Source organism: Oryzias melastigma, linkage group LG17 (assembly GCF_002922805.2).
Source record: "Oryzias melastigma strain HK-1 linkage group LG17, ASM292280v2, whole genome shotgun sequence".
Classification (NCBI taxonomy): domain Eukaryota; kingdom Metazoa; phylum Chordata; class Actinopteri; order Beloniformes; family Adrianichthyidae; genus Oryzias; species Oryzias melastigma.
Window position 1 is genome coordinate 22,629,779 of NC_050528.1, and position 17,600 is coordinate 22,647,378.

The window sequence follows — 17,600 nt, forward strand, 5'->3', positions numbered from 1 at the left end:
GCACACTATAGTGCAGAGAGTAGTGAGTAGGGAAGGAATTCAGACACAACCTACAAGTCAAAAGTGGCAAGTACAATTTTTACATATAGCTTAGCCAGAAAAAATATAAAAAAAACAAAACAAAACTTTACAAAACACATTTGCCTAATTTTATTTTCAAACCAGCAATATATATATTGAAATTTCAGTTGTAATAAGACACATTTCCCAATAAATTAAACATAAAAGAAACAGTCTTGATAAATAGTTTGAATAAAAATTGTTATACAAAAAAAGTCACAAGGTAACTTATTTTGTCTCATTTGAAGTTAATTTAGACTCAAACCCTGGCTTAAAAAAATGCCTTTTCTTGTTTTTCTTTCCTAACAAAGACAGGGGAAAATACTTGTTGAAAAATGTCGGTTTGGAATTGTCCTCATGTAAACTTTACACTACCAATAGTTTTCGCTGATGGATTCCAGCAGAGAAAAGACACAGGAGAAAATCCATTTAAAAAAGCTTATTTCCAGCCAAATTTGAAATGTCTACCACCTGCTGGTCTCAGTGTTGACACACTACAAGACTGCAAGAAACAAGGAATGGCGGAGTGTGGCAGACAAAGAAAAGAGAAAAGAAAAAGCTGTTTTTTTCTTTTAAATTGAGTGTCATTTGTATAATGTGATAATTAACATTAGTTAGGGTTTATAGAGTGTAATTTGACACCAAATTTATGTTTGTTAAAGAAGCACACCCTCCAGACAAGAGAAGCTAGTGGGGGAGTCATTCAGCCTCCACAACCTGCTTTATTTAGGCTGTAAAAGTGCGGTTTGAAAAAAATAAAAGAGAAAATATTGAGCCGGTTATTTAGCCACAATGAGCCAAAGCCCTTCCATTAAGACTTCTCTAGCAATTTTCAAAGCCTTTTAAAGTTTACAGCTTTGTATCGAAATACGTCTCATCGGGCTTATGACGAGTCAGCATTTCCTGACATTTTGACAGTCTCCCTGGCATTTTTGACACTCAGTTTCCATTTGAAGGCAATAGAGTCTAACTTAATATCCTGCTGAAGGCCCTCAGAAACACACACACACAGAAATATGTAAGCACAGATATATATGGAAAGAGATAAACCAACACATAATGACATCTAGTCATCCTGACGCCACGTACAATCTTGCTTTTGTGTCTCACACCCTTCACATTCCTTGCACACACCCAAAGAAAAACATGTAAATCACCTTTGTCTGCATCATATGGCATTGTACATGCAGCATTAGCTGCTTAAAGCCTGTGGTGAATTATTTTAGACACAAGATTTGGGATTTTGTAAAGAAATATCTAGTGATGTCATTCAAATATTTTTTAAAACAATTAATTAATTATGACCTGTAATTCATTAATCTAGTAATTGCTGTGAAATGCCTTATTTTGATGTATTTTTGTTTAAATTCGCGGCATGGTAAAACATCGATCTTAGAGTGGGTTTTAGCAAGAGTCTGGCGGTACGGAATGTATCTTGCCGATAACTTCCTGATAGATGATTCGCAATACAAAACATGTCCTGATGCTTTCCAAGACAGTACCACACAATATTTATTAAAAACTTTACCTGGATAATAATACACCTTTCACATAAATAAAAGTGTAAGTTGTTGTGAAGTTTAGCAGTCTTCGTCTTCAGCATTTTGACTGAAGCTTTGCACACAGTGCGGGCGGCACATCTCACTTATTCTAAATTGAGCCACAAAACACCAAAATTCTTACATTTTTAATTGACTTATAACTAGAAAATGATTTTTTTTAAATGATAACAGACTACCAATCTTTACTTTTACACCATGGAGATTTTTCTTTTCATTCGTGAACAATTAAAATAATAAAATAACAAAACATAAGATCCAGAATTCTCTAATTTTTCTTATTAATATCATCATAGATATATTGACATACATTATTCCACAATTTATCACAACAGCACCAGAAATGAATGGATTTTCCAGAAGTAACGTGATCAGTTCCTTTGCGTCGTCATTTAATTCCCGATAACAGAAACCTCGTTGGGCATTATCCCTTACATAATAGATCATTGTTATAGATTAAAAATGATTTAATTTGTCTATAATTCATTAATCATGATCGTTTGACATATGTATTCCCCAAAGTGAAAAACTGAAAAGAAAAACTGTAAAGAAAGCAGTAGTAACCTGTCACAGCAAATTTGCACAGTCTGGAATAATGATTAAATTTTGCAATTATCTTCTTAAAAACATACTGTGACTTACTCGTGCTAAATGAGGCTTCAAATAGGCAGACGTGTTGGCCTCTTGTGACCCGTGGGGGTAAAATGAACACACATTCTGATTTTATTTTTATGCATGCTGTCTGTCAAAAGCATTATAAAGCCAGACTTCCATCTCTGAGTCAAATGAGCCCCAAGGTACACAGCAAAAAAAACAATCATCATAAAAAAACAGATAAATAAAAGACCCCCTCCTGCCTCACTGAGCAATAAAGCTCTTTACCTTTGGGTGATTTTAAACAGAGACAGATGCTAACATGCCACTGAATCTTCTGACTTCTTTGTAATCTGCTCAGCATCAAAGTTTAACATCCGGCCTGGCATCTGCCTTTGAATGTGTCATTTGTCTGTTGAAACACTAAAATTAGTCGGTTGTGTTTTTGAGAGGACGGATCTGAAACACGCCGGCCAACGTGCACATAGAGAGAGCCAAACATGTGTGGGGGGGCTCCCTGTTTGAGCAGAAGGTGTTTGAAGGGGGCACAGGAGGGAGAAGGGAAGTAGGAAAGATTGATGACTGAGAGATTCAGTGACGCACCGGTGGGAAAGCAAACTCTACGTGTTCCCCCTTTGATTGAACGCACACCTGCTCGTGTCCCCATGCCCCCTTTCTAACCACACACACATGTCCGCGCACACACACCCTGACAGACAGTTGAACTTGTTTGCTCTTCGGGAGTATATTTGCAGTTCCACAGGGTCTGAGCGAGAGTGCACAACTCTCCAACATCTGCCTGGCTTTTTTTTGCATTTCTCTGCCTGTGCATGTTGTGATGAGAACGCCCACACTCACCTGTCTGGGGATCAACAGAGAAGTACGGCTGGCCCTGCACCAGTGTGTACACTAGCTTGGCACTGTTCCCGTATGTCGGGTCATCAGCATCTGTTGCTGTCACCTGGATTATAGACGTGCCTGTAGGGAGGACAGACAAGGAGGGATAGAGGAGAAGAGGGAAAGGCAAATTGAGACGAGTCAAGAACAAAGAAATAAATAAGGTGGAGGAAGACAGAAAAAGAGAAATGAATCAAAGTTGTCTTTTTCTGGCCGATAGACAACAACAGGCCGAAAGAATGCTTTATCCAAAGACAACCTCCACTATTCTCTCTGCTACTTCTTTCTTTTTTTTCTGCAGAAGTGTGACAAATTCTTCATTTGCTGCCCGCCCCCACATATACTCCACCTCACTCTCCTCTATCCTGCCACTCACCTTCCTCCTCCCCAACACTCCCCTGATTCTCTCTGTCTCACTTCATTTCTCTTCATCTCCGTCTCCAATTCCCTCTTGCTCCTGCTCTCAATCAAGCCGTCTGTCTCTTCAACAGCCTCCCTCTCATTCCCTTAAATCTTATTTTTACGGATCACGGGCCGTCATTTTGGGAGGACTTTTTATTATTTTTTATATATATATATTGTTTGGAGAAAAATAAGAATACATGACCCCATGATTGGCAGTAAGCACTTCTTATTTGTTCTGTATTTGTAAAGCCTGTGTTAGTACATACGTTAAGACATGGAGTGACTATTCCCTGGGGATTTGCAGGTGGATGAGAGGGAAGGTAGCAGCTGGTAGCCTGTTTGTGATCAAAGCCCAAACAAAGTCACAAAGGGGGAAAATATCAGCGAAGAGAAGTCTACGTGTGAAGGAACGTGCAATCTGGGGCATAACATCAACTGATTACAGTACTGATCCATTACAGGTAGAGGTGTAGCAAACAGATGGCAAGCAGAAGGTGTGTGAAGACGGCACCTCGGAGAGCTCTGCGTTGGCTTAAGCTACAGCCTCCAAAACATTCCTGACAGGCGTCGCTATGAAAAGAGTTGGAGGCGAGAGTTGGCTGGTTTGATTTAAAGTGATTTAGCTAACAAATTATACATCTGTGACTCCTGGAAACAGCATCTAATTTATCCCGGTCACCAAATTGAACAAAACGCAGTTTATAGCCCTGCGACAATCATGTGCAGTCCCTACAGACAGGCTTCTCTCTGATGTCAGCTTTTTTGTTGTAGCTGGAACTAGTGTAACATGAAGCAGATGTTGTCTCTTGGAGGTCACATCATGCTACATCTAATCTGATTTTTTTTCTTTGCCTGGAGGTCAGAATTAATTAAATTCTTGAGTTTAATTCCTTTTCTCATAGTATGAAATTAACGAATAATGATTCTGAATTAATCAACATCTACTAAAAGGACTAAAAGTACAATTCTAACAAGTGAGCTGTTATCCAGTTTAAACTCTATGCGAATATCATAGGTGTCAAACTCCAGCCCTTAAGGGCCAGCTTGTTTTCCTGTTATCTGTGGCCTACCTGCTTCTGAATATCTGGATCAGATGTGTTCTGCCAAAAAACGAGCCGCAAAGGCAGAGATAGGAGAAGCAGGACAGAAGTCCTCAAGGACTGGAGATGTCCTCACCTGGCCTATAAACCATCAGTTCAAGAAGAACTTGGTTTGGGGGGTTTCAAATTATTCTGCTAAATGACAATTCAACAGCAACATCGGATTTACCCTGATTTATGGTGATCTAGTCAACACCAACAATTGGACAGGAGTTTCAAGGAATCATTTTTTTTTTATTTTAGAGGGCAAATTTAAAAAGTCGTGGACTTGTATTAATGTATTCATCAAGATGGTACTTCAGCGTTAGCGTATTAACAGTTACCCCAACCTTGTAAAAAAAATAGACAGTTAACACTAAAACAAACGTTACTGGGACTATGCTAACTCCTCACATTGGTAGTAAGACGTAAAAAAATATCTGACATCAGACATGTTAGCTGCATTAGCATATATAAATCAACACACAACCTTGTTGCAATATATATTTAAAAAAAACAAACAGACAATACTGTGTCAACGCTAACTCCCAAACTAGTTAGTAACATGTAAAAAACACGGTTCGACACCGAGACATGTTAGCCACATTAGCGCATTTACATTAGCAACCAATTTTGCTTGTGACGTGTAAAAAAAAAACAGACTGATACCGCTAAAACAAATACTGCTGTGGGTTTGCAAATCTAAAACATTGTTAGTAACAGGTGAAAAAAACCACAGTCCGACATTGCTACATATTAGCCGCATTAGCTACCACCCAAACTTACCGCTAACACTAAAGTTACTTTGGCTACGCTAACTCTCAACCTTATTAGAAACACAAAAAGAAAAACACGGATAAACACCATTACATGTTAGTCGTGTTAGCGTAGTCACAATAACAACCAAACTTGTTCGGAACTCGTAAAAAAAGAGACTGATATCACCAAAACCAATGTTACTATGACTATGCAAATTTGAAACCTTGTTAGCAACACATGGAAAAAAACACAGACACCGCTACATTTTAGCCACATTGGCGTATATACATTACCCCAAAAACTTGTTTAGAACCTTAAAAAAACAGACCAAAACAGCAAAAACTGACTTTATCGCAACTACGCTAACTCCCCGCAACATTTTCAGTAACACATAAAAACACCGCTACATGTTAGTTGTGTTATGTGCCTTATAATCCATAGTGCCTTAAATTGAAAACAAGGCTTTTAAGTGCACCCTATTTACGGAAAATAAATAAGTCCACTAAACTCATCCTATATACAGTAAGTAATTTGCTTGACAGTTTTAGATGATTAATTATCTTAGGGGAACTAGTTGTGTGCTTACAGTTTCATAGACGTATGTGATTCAAGGACATCTAGAGATGAAACAGCATTCAGTTGGACATTTAGACTTCTAAATCTTTTCACATTTTTTGCTCTCTTTTAATTCAGCAGTTTTTTTTTCTATTACATCCACGGGACATAAATAGATAAGTAGGCAGAAATGTTTTCCTTTCACAGCAATAAAAACCTAATCTGACATTGGCAGTATGACTAAGAATGATGCAACAAGTGCAAGGCAGACACAGACTTATTGGTATGCCTTCTTTCAACCATGCCACGCATCCAGTCACAGCCTACCAGGATCAACAGCTCACACTGCCAATCATAGCGCTGGAACGCTCTTATGACGGGATTCATGTCCTCTGAGAGAAACTAGAATTTGGAATTCTTCACTGATAAATATGTGTGGTTATGCTGCGTTTTTATGTTGGCAAAATTAAGATGAGAGCCATTTTCCCATTTCAGGGCGAAAAACCCATGTGATGGATGTTTACACCCAGTCGAGTGTAACCCACACAAACACTTGGCAGACACTTGTTAGGAAGGAGGGAACTGGCTCCCTTCCAGAGCTCTTTGCCCCTGAGTCTCTCAGTCACACGAGAAGCAAACGCCACACTCCCAACCCCAAACCTCGCCCTTGAATGTCTCGCATAACGAGTCTTTGATGGGATCCCCACCGCAGCAATATCTCCTCAGCCATGCATGCGGCAAAAACATTCTGGTAAATATTGAATTATCGAGTAAATATTGAATCCTTGATTGACTGAACAACTCAATCTCAAGATTGAGCCGCAGTGAGGAGCAGACGCTCATGAGGAAGCTGATAGGATTACTAAATACTGCTCGCCTCCCTTAGTTGCTCTCTTTGGACTCTTCCCCGGCAGGGTGCTGGCAGGGTTATTATTCTAATCTGAATTAAACAATTCGACACAACAGGGACCTGGATGTTTGGAGAGAAAACCTTTCGGAGGCAGATGGCAAGGACCTCAGGCCAAATCTGCTGAACTTTTCTGAACTAACCCGTTTAAGGGCTGAATAATGCTCTCTCTCGTTGGGCAAATTTAAAAGTTTTCTTTAAAAGTGTTAGGGAGCAAAAGTTGTCTTTAAAGAACTCATTTCAAGATGTAGCAGTGGAGTTTAAACAAAGATTACCTTTTTGAAAATGCAAAACGTTTCCAACAGCTTTGAGTCGAATCACAAACTTAAAATGATATTGTCACGTTAACACCTCACTGCAGCATGGGAGGAAAAAAAACTGCTTTTTATCTTTCCCCTTTCCTTTTGCAATGATTGCTAACACTTTGCACACAATTTTCAGCAGTGACAGAAACACTATCATGTCACTGTGACTGTAACAAAGATTGGCTTATCTTAAAAAAAAGGTGCATCTAATATTTATATATTTTATCATTTACATTTGCTCAAATTTTGCATTGAGTGCCATTTCTTTCACAACTTACCATATTTTCTCCATTTTAAGGCGCATTTATAAGCCTCAATTAACTAAGAAAAATATGGATGCACCTTTGTATTTGGAATAGTTCTGGTTGTGCTTACTAATGTCAAAGCACTTTTCAGAGGTACACAGTGGTCGGTCAAAATGTTTGGTTGGGTGAGTACGCTAACATAGCTAAAGTGTAGTGGTAGTGGTGTCAGACTGTTTTTTTTTTCTTTTACTATGGTACAAACTAGGTTGGGACTTGCAGGTTTTGAGAATACGCTAATGAGACTGTTGTGTCAGACTTTACGCTAATGTGGCTAACATGTTGCTGTCTCAGACTTTACGCTAACGTGACTAACATGTTGCTGTGTCAGACTTTAGGCTAATGTGGCTAACATGTTGCTGTGTCAGACTTTAGGCTAATGTGGCTAACATGTTGTGTCAGACTTTACACTAAGGAAGCTAACATGTTGTTGTGTCAGACTTTACACTAAGGTAGCTAACATGTTGTTGTGTCAGACTTTACGCTAAGGTAGCTAACATGTTGTTGTGTCAGACTTTACACTAAGGTAGCTAGCATGTTGTTGTGTCAGACTTTACACTAAGGTAGCAAACATGTTGTTGTGTCAGACTTTACGCTAAGGTAGCTAACATGTTGTTGTGTCAGACTTTACGCTAACGCGACTAACATGTTGTTGTGTCAGACTTTAGGCTAATGTGGCTAACATGTTGTTGTGTCAGACTTTACGCTAAAGTAGCTAACATGTTGGTGTGTCAGACTTTACGCTAATGTGGGCTAACACGTTGTTGTGTCATACTTTACGCTAACGTGACTAATATGTTGCTGTGTCACACTATAGGCTAATGTGGCTAACATGTTGCTGTGTCAGACTTTAAGCTAACGCGACTAACATGTTGTTGTGTCAGACTTTAGGCTAATGTGGCTAACATGTTGTGTCAGACTACGCTAAGGGAGCTAACACGTTGTTGTGTCAGACTTTACACTAAGGAAGCTAACATGTTGTTGTGTCAGACTTTACTCTAATGTGGCTAACATGTTGTTGTGTCAGACTTTACGCTAACGTGACTAATATGTTGCTGTGTCACACTATAGGCTAATGTGGCTAACATGTTGCTGTGTCAGACTTTAAGCTAACGCGACTAACATGTTGTTGTGTCAGAATTTAGGCTAATGTGGCTAACATGTTGTGTCAGACTACGCTAAGGGAGCTAACACGTTGTTGTGTCAGACTTTACACTATGGAAGCTAACATGTTGTTGTGTCAGACTTTACGCTAATGCGACTAACATGCTGTTGTGTCAGACTTTACACTAAGGTAGCTAACATGTTGTTGTGTCAGACTTTACGCTTATGTGGCTAACATGTTGCTGTGTCAGACTTTACGCTAACGCGACTAACATGTTGTTGTGTCAGACTTTAGGCTAATGTGGCTAACATGTTGTGTCAGACTTTACACTAAGGGAGCTAACACGTTGTTGTGTCAGACTTTACACTAAGGTAGCAAACATGTTGTTGTGTCAGACTTTAGGCCAACGTGACTAACATGTTGTTGTGTCAGACTTTAGGCTAACGTGACTAACATGTTGTGTCTGTCTGTTTTTAAGTTAAGACTTACAGGTATTGTGAATACGATAAAACCGCTAAAATTTACTTGTGTTAGTCTGTTTTTAGGTTAAAACTTATAGGTATTGTGAATACCCAAAACACCAAAAGAATTGTAAAAATGTGTATGTTTGTCAGTCTCTCCGATGGTACTTAAACTCACCACGTTCAGGTAGCATGAAACTGTCAGCATGCACACAGACTGCTGTGCGCCGTGACTAATGAATAAAATAGGCTGACCAGGGTTGGGACAGCTGTTGACTGTTTTAATTTTGCGTCACAAGGAATAACGGAGTTGTCTTTGGTCAACACCAGAACACAACATAAAGTATAACAGGAAACAAATCCATGAACGCAGTTAAAGTTTGACTGACTGAGGGACTTATATCTGACTTTATGTGCCATATAATAAATGCGCCTTATAATCCGGTGTGCCCCATAGTGCGGAAAAGGCGGTATAAAAATTTAAATACAATAAAATCCACTATTAACACAATTGCTGTTTTGTATAAATCAGTTTCCAAACTGATTAATTTATAATACTTAACCTTAGGATTTTTTTTGGGAAAAATCCACCCATTTTTATTTTTTGGGGGGTCACAGAATAGATGGCCTTCAGTAAAACATCATGGGTGAAAATTGAAAATGTTCCAAATTCTGTAGTTGGAGTCAAAAGGTTTTAGTCATCCAACTAACTCGCGCTAGAATAATACATCCAGACTGCGAGAAAAATGCAGTCCCAAAGCAACACTGTGGTCTTTGGCTCTTAAATATGAACAGACAGCGTCCCTAATATGCAGATAATGCCCTTTGTGTGGCGCTTTGTACTGTTCTTTGTACTTTTTTTTTTTGTCACTCAAGTGATTAAGTAGATTGTTTTTCAGTTGGTAAAGTCTTTGTAGTTTGCTTTCAAAGCACGAGAACAAATGCTGAAATAAGAACAATGGGCTCCTAAACCCATTAAGATGATTACATAACGTAGGAGCTTCCCATAATAATAAAAATCATATTATCATTACTGTAACCCACACTGTTTGACATGTGCATAATCACAAGCTGCACATCTTTTGAATTAGCTGCTGCAAACAGATTGCATGTACCGTAATGTTCCTACTGATGTAAAATGGCCACTGGTTTTTAATCAACATAAAAGGAGGCTTTCATACATCCTAAAAGCAGCATTGATGACAGTGTTATTAAAAGTCGGCCATTAATCTGACTTATTACAGATTCCGCAAGCACTGGATTTAAATTAGATTCCGATTTGCATTTGGTTTTGGGGGGTTTTTAACTGAGATCTTAAGATCTGCAAGTGCACACTCACCAACACCAGTAAGATTTCTGACCTTGTGTGAGTGACCAGAAACAGAAACAACCCTTGATGGTAGGCCTTTAACCATCATCAGAACTCAGTTCTAGTGACAACCCTGATTCAAAAGCTTAGATTCCTCCTAAACTTTTTTTTTTAATTTGACCAAAAGTGTTCTTTTGACAGAAACAGAGGGGTGGAGGATATCTGGTCTCAAACCACAACAACCCCTTTGTAGCAGCCTTTAATTAGGTTACTCAAGTCACCCGGATACTCTATCTTGAATAATGTAATCACAACCTAGAAATTTTTAATAGAGTCAATATTATTAGAAGTAGGGATACCACAATTCTAGGTTTACAACTGAACTGCATGTTTTACCATTGAATCCAATAGGGAAAGTGAATTGTTGCATACCTACGGTGGTCGAGAATCGCCACACCGTAAACACCAGTATGTTTATGCTAAAAGTCTCAGACTCGTGTAACGTTAATGTTCACAAGTGGCTTGAAAACATGCGTTTAAGCAACCGCCGTCAGCAATAAATTCTCATCCCCAAGTTTGGTTAAAGACCACTCCGCGTCACTTTTTGATGTTATGGGAGTCCCCAACATATCGTTTTTCACCCCCAGTACCGCGTCTGGTACCAGTTCGGGTCCGGTACCGCATCTGGTCTGGTGTCGTGTTAGGGTACTGGTGCGCTACTCGTCGCAGTATTGGACTGGTTCGGGTTCGCATCCCAGAGGTGAGGGACCCGTGATTTAATGGGAAGAGCCAGTACGTCAAAAAACGATGACTTGGGGGCACCCAAAACGTCAAGAAGTGACGCGGAGGTGATGACTTGGGAATGAGAATGCGTTGCTTTCACGGACAAGCCTATACAAGCATATGTATATACATGTTTTGGGCCACAGCATTCAAAACTGTTGATACGCACATTTTTAAGACTGTTTTTAGGCCCTGGGTACAAAACATGCAGCAATTGAGTTAAAGTTAAACGCGTTGAACTTTGATCAATCAGAGAGTTGGATTTGGTCATGACGGAGTTAGCGTTCTTTTCAAAACAAGAAAGTGCGAACCACTTGAAAAGTGATCAACAAGGAGAGACCAATAGTTGCGGATTGACAACAAGTTTTTCATATATTGGACTAAAGCTGTAAAAGATAAAGCCTGAAGCAGGATACGCAAAATTTGCACTCTATCAACATGTCGCATCTAGCCTCCTCCACCAGTAGGTACATCAGTATCGGGCCGCCACAGATCTGTGTGAACACCACATGCTGAAAGTGTGTTCAGGAACCCATGTTCAGTGTGTTCTTGAACGTGCCCCACATGACTGGTGTGTATGGCCAAATCCAAATTCCTCCCCTACCCCTACGGCTTCTCCCTTATCCCTACATTTAGCCCTCTAAGCGTAGAGTTATGGAAAAATAGTGTCTTCTAATTCGGACATCACTCCCACTTGATGACGTCTTCAATAGTCGCTGGTCATCTACGCCAGGGCTCAGAAAATACATAACAATATCTGTTTCATAAGCCATGGGAAGAAATGCGTTTCTCCTCCGTGAGATAACGTGAGGGGATACAGAACCCTCCACCGCTTAGGTTTCCCCTTCAAAAAACTATTTTGGACACCCGTACCCCTCCAAATGTCCCTACAATTGGAGGGGTAGGGAGAAATCAAAGGGGTAGGAAAAGAATTTGGTTTTGGCCTACCTACCTTTACGCACCAGGACTGGATAGCTCCACTGCTCTGGTTTCCCCCTTCAAATTCTATTATTGAGCTGTCTTGATTGCTTTTTTTATAGTTTTAAAAATAAAGATCAAACCAATAAAATCCCATATGACACAAGAGAATCCTGGATTTTCTAAAATGTGTGTAAATAGACGAGGCAAGCAAACCTGATGTTTGTTGGAACACTCACATCGAGGACATTGTGACAACTAAGCCTCATATCTTGTTCAGAAATTTGAAGCCAATTAAAAAATATGAAATATTCCAATTCCTCAAATGCTTAACAGGTTTTTAAAGCGAGCAATTTCCATTGACTCCACAGTTTAAAAGTCTTACTTAACCACCTGAAATAAACAACCTTGTTTCAAAGACTTTCCCAATGTTTGTTACTTTATTTTTCTCTCCATGACAAGTGTTTTAAATTTATCAGAGCTCAGATTTGTGCATCATTAGGAGTACTTTTGTTTTGGCAGGTGGAGATCTCTTGAGAGTGAACTCTCTTTTATAAGAACATCTTGTTCCCACTCATGCAACTCCAGATTTGTTCAATTCTTTTCTGTTTTTGGATAGGTCTGATTACAGTTGCAGGTGAGGCACCTGATTGCTAAAACATAATCTCTGAACAGTCTTGTTCCTCACCCAGCACCAAAGGAGAAATATCTGCATCAACATCATTCTCAATGTCACTATGCTGCATAACCAGGCAAAAAAAAAAAAAAAAATTCCATATTAGGCTTAGCATCACCCAAAATGAAGTGGATTATTCAGACCCTTAAAAGGCTTAATTGGAAAGTGGTCGCATACACAAGTGTTTTCTCTACATTTATTTGGAAATAATAAAGTCCTTCCATACTAGAGAGAAAATGAAAATTTGTGTCACACTAAAGTACTCTTAAGATTCATGTAAATGTGAGCAGTAACATCACACACTTTACTGCTATGTTCTTTGGCACTAATTAAAGTCCACTGCTTGGAGGGGCGGTCAATCAAATTTTGAGGTTTTATTGTTGTAGTTTGCTGCCTCAAAGGTATTCTGACAGAATAGATTGCATTTTTTTATTTTTTTTTTAATAAAATGTCTTTCAGTCACAGCTGCTACCCAGATCTGGTCATATGAGACTGTTCCATTACTTATTTATTGCAGTTTTTCTCATAGCACTAAAGCCTGTGTTTAAAATGACTCAGCATGAATACTTGCAGGCTTCTACATTGTTTTAGTAATGTGTAATATGATGGCCATGGTAGTGGACTTTTCAAAAATTATTTTCAAAGACATTTGTGTCCATTGTGTTTCAAGTAGGAAATGTATTCTTTATGAATCAAGTATTGAATTACACACAAAAAAGAAATTTTAACCATGTAAAGCCCACTGAATCCAAAGAATTGACAGAAAATTAATTTTTTTGGAATCAAGACTTTTTAAAAAACTGTTAACAAAAATTACAATACCAATATTTTCATTTAATAGTATCAATTATAATAAGTTTTTTCTCACAACAATGTTAGCTTAAGATGAAAAAAAATAGTGTTCAGGAAAAAAAGCACCATTTTTACCCACTTTCTCAAATTTGATCCATACATTTTAAACAAGGTGTAACTGTTTTTTAAATTATTAATTTTCAACAAACTTTGTATTCTTTCAATACAGGAAATAGTCATTTACAAAATCAAATGACATTAGATGAGTTATTCTCACCAAAAAGTTTAGATAATTAGCAAAACTTTTCCCGCCAAAAGTGTCACGGAAGCAGCCATTTTGAAATGAGCAGGAAAAAGCCTTTCTACTGCCCCTAGTGGAGTAATGATGCACTACAGTACGGAAAACATGGACCAAGTTATATTCAGTGGGTTTTTTAAGGAATCATTGAGATGGGGGTCTCAGAAATGTGTGTCAGATATGGTACAAATGGTTCTACAGGGTTGAAGAGATCTTTGCACAGCTAAAGTAGCAAAGATCGTAATATCTAACTTGAGGTAATTTGTGTTTTTATTAATGTCAATCGCTAACGTTTAGGTTTGTACTTTATATAGGTGAGCAACACAACACATTGAAAGTTTACACTTCTTTAGCTTGAACAGGAGTTAGTATAGTTAGATTCATGTTCAGTCCATTCAGACTAAATATATTGGTATTTTATTGGTATCTAGTCTAATATTGTCTCGTCTTGTATTGTCTTAGATGGCAGAGGTATAGGGGTTTCCATCCTTTCCAGCCATGTGTCAAATTGGCTAGGTGTTGGACCCCACATTGCTGCTGGTGGTTTCAGGTTGGGGCCAGTGTTTGGTAACAGAGCTGCTATCAGTGTGAGAATGCGTGTGTGATTGGGTGTATGGGACTAGGACTGTAAAACGCTTTCTAAGAAGGTAGTAAAGCGCTATACATGTACACACCATTTACCAATTCCAAATTAAAATGTAAAACAGGGTGTTAGGTCCAAAGTTGTAACCTAATTTTCAAATACAACAAAAATAAATATTACATCTTGTTATCAAGCGTTCCTAACAACAGCAAGTCTTCTTCTTTAATTGGTAATTTGTATTCTTCAAAATTAATATATACTTGACTGTTTGGGTTTTTCTCCATTTTTTTTCTCTGAAAAAAAAAAATAATAATTTGAAGCTTTTTACCAATATTTGCCATCTCCGGCACGGTGGCGCTGTAGGGGCCCTCGTCAAAGACCGGGGGGTTGTCGTTGATGTCCTGCACCCGGATCAAGAACTGTGATGACGGCTCCAGAGGTCGGTCGGTCTGCCTGTCGATGGCTGTAGCGATGAGGCGGTACTCGTCCTTCTCTTCGCGGTCCAGTGGCTTGGTAACATGGATGTTACCCGTTTTCTCGTCGATCACAAAGACGGAGCCGGCCCCCTCGCCTCGCAGGATGTACTTAGTTCGTCCGTCTTTCCTGTCCATGTCAGTGTGGAGCTGAAAGAGCAGAGAAAGAAGGGATGAGTGGCAGGCCAGGTGGAACAAAGAAGAAAGGATGCACATAAAAAATGAAGGGTTTATGACAGAAAGATGCATATGTAAATATAATGTGTTGGTGGAGGTAAACACCAGTTAAAAACTAAGGTTGTTTTTTTCTGTGGAGGCAGTCAGTGAACACAAAAACAAGCAGATTATCCTCCGTCTGCCTCAAGGATGTTTTGAAATTTAATTGAAGCAGATGAAAGAAATGCGTAAAACAGCTCCCTTTCAAAAACACGCTGTCCATTTTTTGTGTGTCATCCATAAATGCACAGACTTTTATGAACTGCATTTCTACAGCCTGAAAGATTCTGTCCTCTTCAGTCCTAAAGCCCTTATCTTGTTCTCAGCAGCTGGGAGCAGTGACAACATACTGAAAGCACTAAATCAAAAAATACAATCAACAGTAGATCAATCATTTATTCCCTGGCTAATAAGTGTGTATAAATGAGAGCGAAGGGGTGCGCGGTGGTGGGACATTCGGTATCGATCGCGGCCCTGTGTTGCCTTTTATTGGATCAGTGCCTGGCAGGATGGCAAAGCAGCAGAGCGACCAGCATCCTCTCATGCAGGGAAAGGTAATATCAGCTATCGCGCCGCACTGTCCTCTGCCCCTTGAGAGATAGACAAGTCAGCGGGAAGCAGCAAGCACATCAAAATTCAATCTCATTACCCCTTCACCTGTGTGAATCGAATTGCAACTGTGACCAAAAAAAATAGAGTACTAAATTAAGCAGCTCTCTCAAAAAGGTCTGACATTGGGGCTTTTGATGGAGAGATGACAGGGGGAGAGTCTACAATGGAGGGTAAAGAGGTGGGAGCTCATTGATGTATTTGTTGCATGGCAACAACTAAGCACATTGGCTAAATGAAAAGAAAATGGATGCAGCAAATCAAAAAGTTAATTTTCTATGTGAATTGTTGTATTTTGCTTCCATAAGCACACAATAAGGTAAGTGGGTTTTTAGCTGAAATAGCAGTCAATGAAAAATGTTGACCAAAAGCAGAAAAGCACAAACTACAAATTTAAAACTTTTGTGTTTGGGCCAAGATCAATTTTGACCCAAACACAATAAAAGGGTTAAAAAGCTTTAACCTATAGACATATAACAGCTAGATCCCCCCCCCCCATTGCATTCCAAATAGAAAGTATCTACTGGCTTCAAGAAGCCAAAAGCCAAAAGACTTTTATAGATAAACAGATATTACTCAGTCATTCAAGAGTAACCGTTCTTGTACTGAGACTTTTATCTTAACGTCTTCTTTCTAATCCAATTTTTACATGACATTTTCTCTTTATATCAAATTCTTCAAACTATAAACAGTCCCCTCCAGTAATGTGGGATGTTGCGATCGCGACTATTATTGCAAATTCAAGCAAACTTTAAATTTTCAACGCAACTTTACTGCAGCTTTGACTAATTTCCCATCACAACAGTCACGGGGAACAACGTAGCTCAGTGGCCCTATGGTAGAGTGTCTGCCCTGAGATTGGAAGGTTGTGAGTTCAAATCCAGGCCGAGTCAGACCAGAAACTGTATTGACAGAAGAAATGAGATTAGCTCCTCAAAGCCTTGGTCTTCCTCTACCAGAAACTCACCAGTGATGCTTTTGAAAATATTCTGTGGAGAACATGGAGATTTGAGGCTTAATCTGCTTATGCTGTTTTTTTTCCTTGTAAAATGTTGTAAAGCATGTTAAAATTGTTAAACAAATAGTTAAATTATTGTGAGCAGGGACAACCAAAAGTTAAGATTCGTCAGTCTTTATTTACAGTCTATGGTTTGACTGCGACCAGCTCTATAACAAACGGGTTTCAGTTTATTTGCAACTGAATTCTGGTGTGATTCACTACAGTTTGATTAGAGATAGACTATTCAGACAACTACAGATAGGTGCAAATCGAGAATATGGCCAAAAATGGTTTCTTGGTCAATGTTTGCTAGTGGGCAATACTGTTTTTTCTGTAAATCTATTGTTTTCAGTTGGTTTTGTCCAATTGGAAACAACTGTGACTTGATCTCTTGAGGATCTGTCTCAGTCTTTGTTTTCCAATCTCTTGAATTGTTCTACTTTTTTAAACTTTAAGTGGAAGAGTACCAAAGGATAAATATCTTTAAATTAATTCTTATTGACCATAATAGTTATTTTGTTTCCAAATGTTTATCCTGGTTTAACACTGTTAATCCAATCAATGTACTATTGGATCTACTGGTAGCAGAAACTAGCGCAGATATTTTCAAGGTTTTAGACAGGAAAAGAATCAAAAACTGAATGTTTTTTTTGTACAAATCTGAATCCCTCCAGTTGTGCTGTCAAAAATTCAAGGCCTGAGCTGGTGAGGAAAGTAGGAACGGCTTTGATTCTTGTGCGTGCCAGACTGTTTCTGATCACTTTAATTTCCCATTTGGACAGAATCTGTGCTGCTGTTAGAGTTTGGACTGCAATGAACTGGTGGTGACCTGTTCAGGGTTGACTTTACACCAAAAGTTTCTCACACCCAAAAGAGAATCTGAGGTTGGTTAAAAAAAATGTGTTGTATGAGTGTACTGCTAAGATTTTATATCTGACACAAAAGTTTTTTTTTT

General features: G+C 38.8%; 1 protein-coding gene across 3 annotated transcripts in view; it reads right to left on the reverse strand.

Moving 5' to 3' along the window:
• The window catches only part of LOC112147333, a 253,750-nt gene that overhangs the window by 100,768 nt on the left and 135,382 nt on the right, over positions 1 to 17,600 (reverse strand). For all 3 annotated transcript variants that reach the window (XM_024273646.2, XM_036216472.1, XM_024273645.2), the window contains 2 exons: positions 14,676 to 14,970; positions 3,072 to 3,191 (listed from right to left, as the gene is read on the reverse strand). In XM_024273646.2, coding sequence (XP_024129414.1) covers positions 3,072 to 3,191; positions 14,676 to 14,970 — 415 coding nt within the window. The remainder of the gene's footprint in view (positions 1 to 3,071; positions 3,192 to 14,675; positions 14,971 to 17,600) is intronic.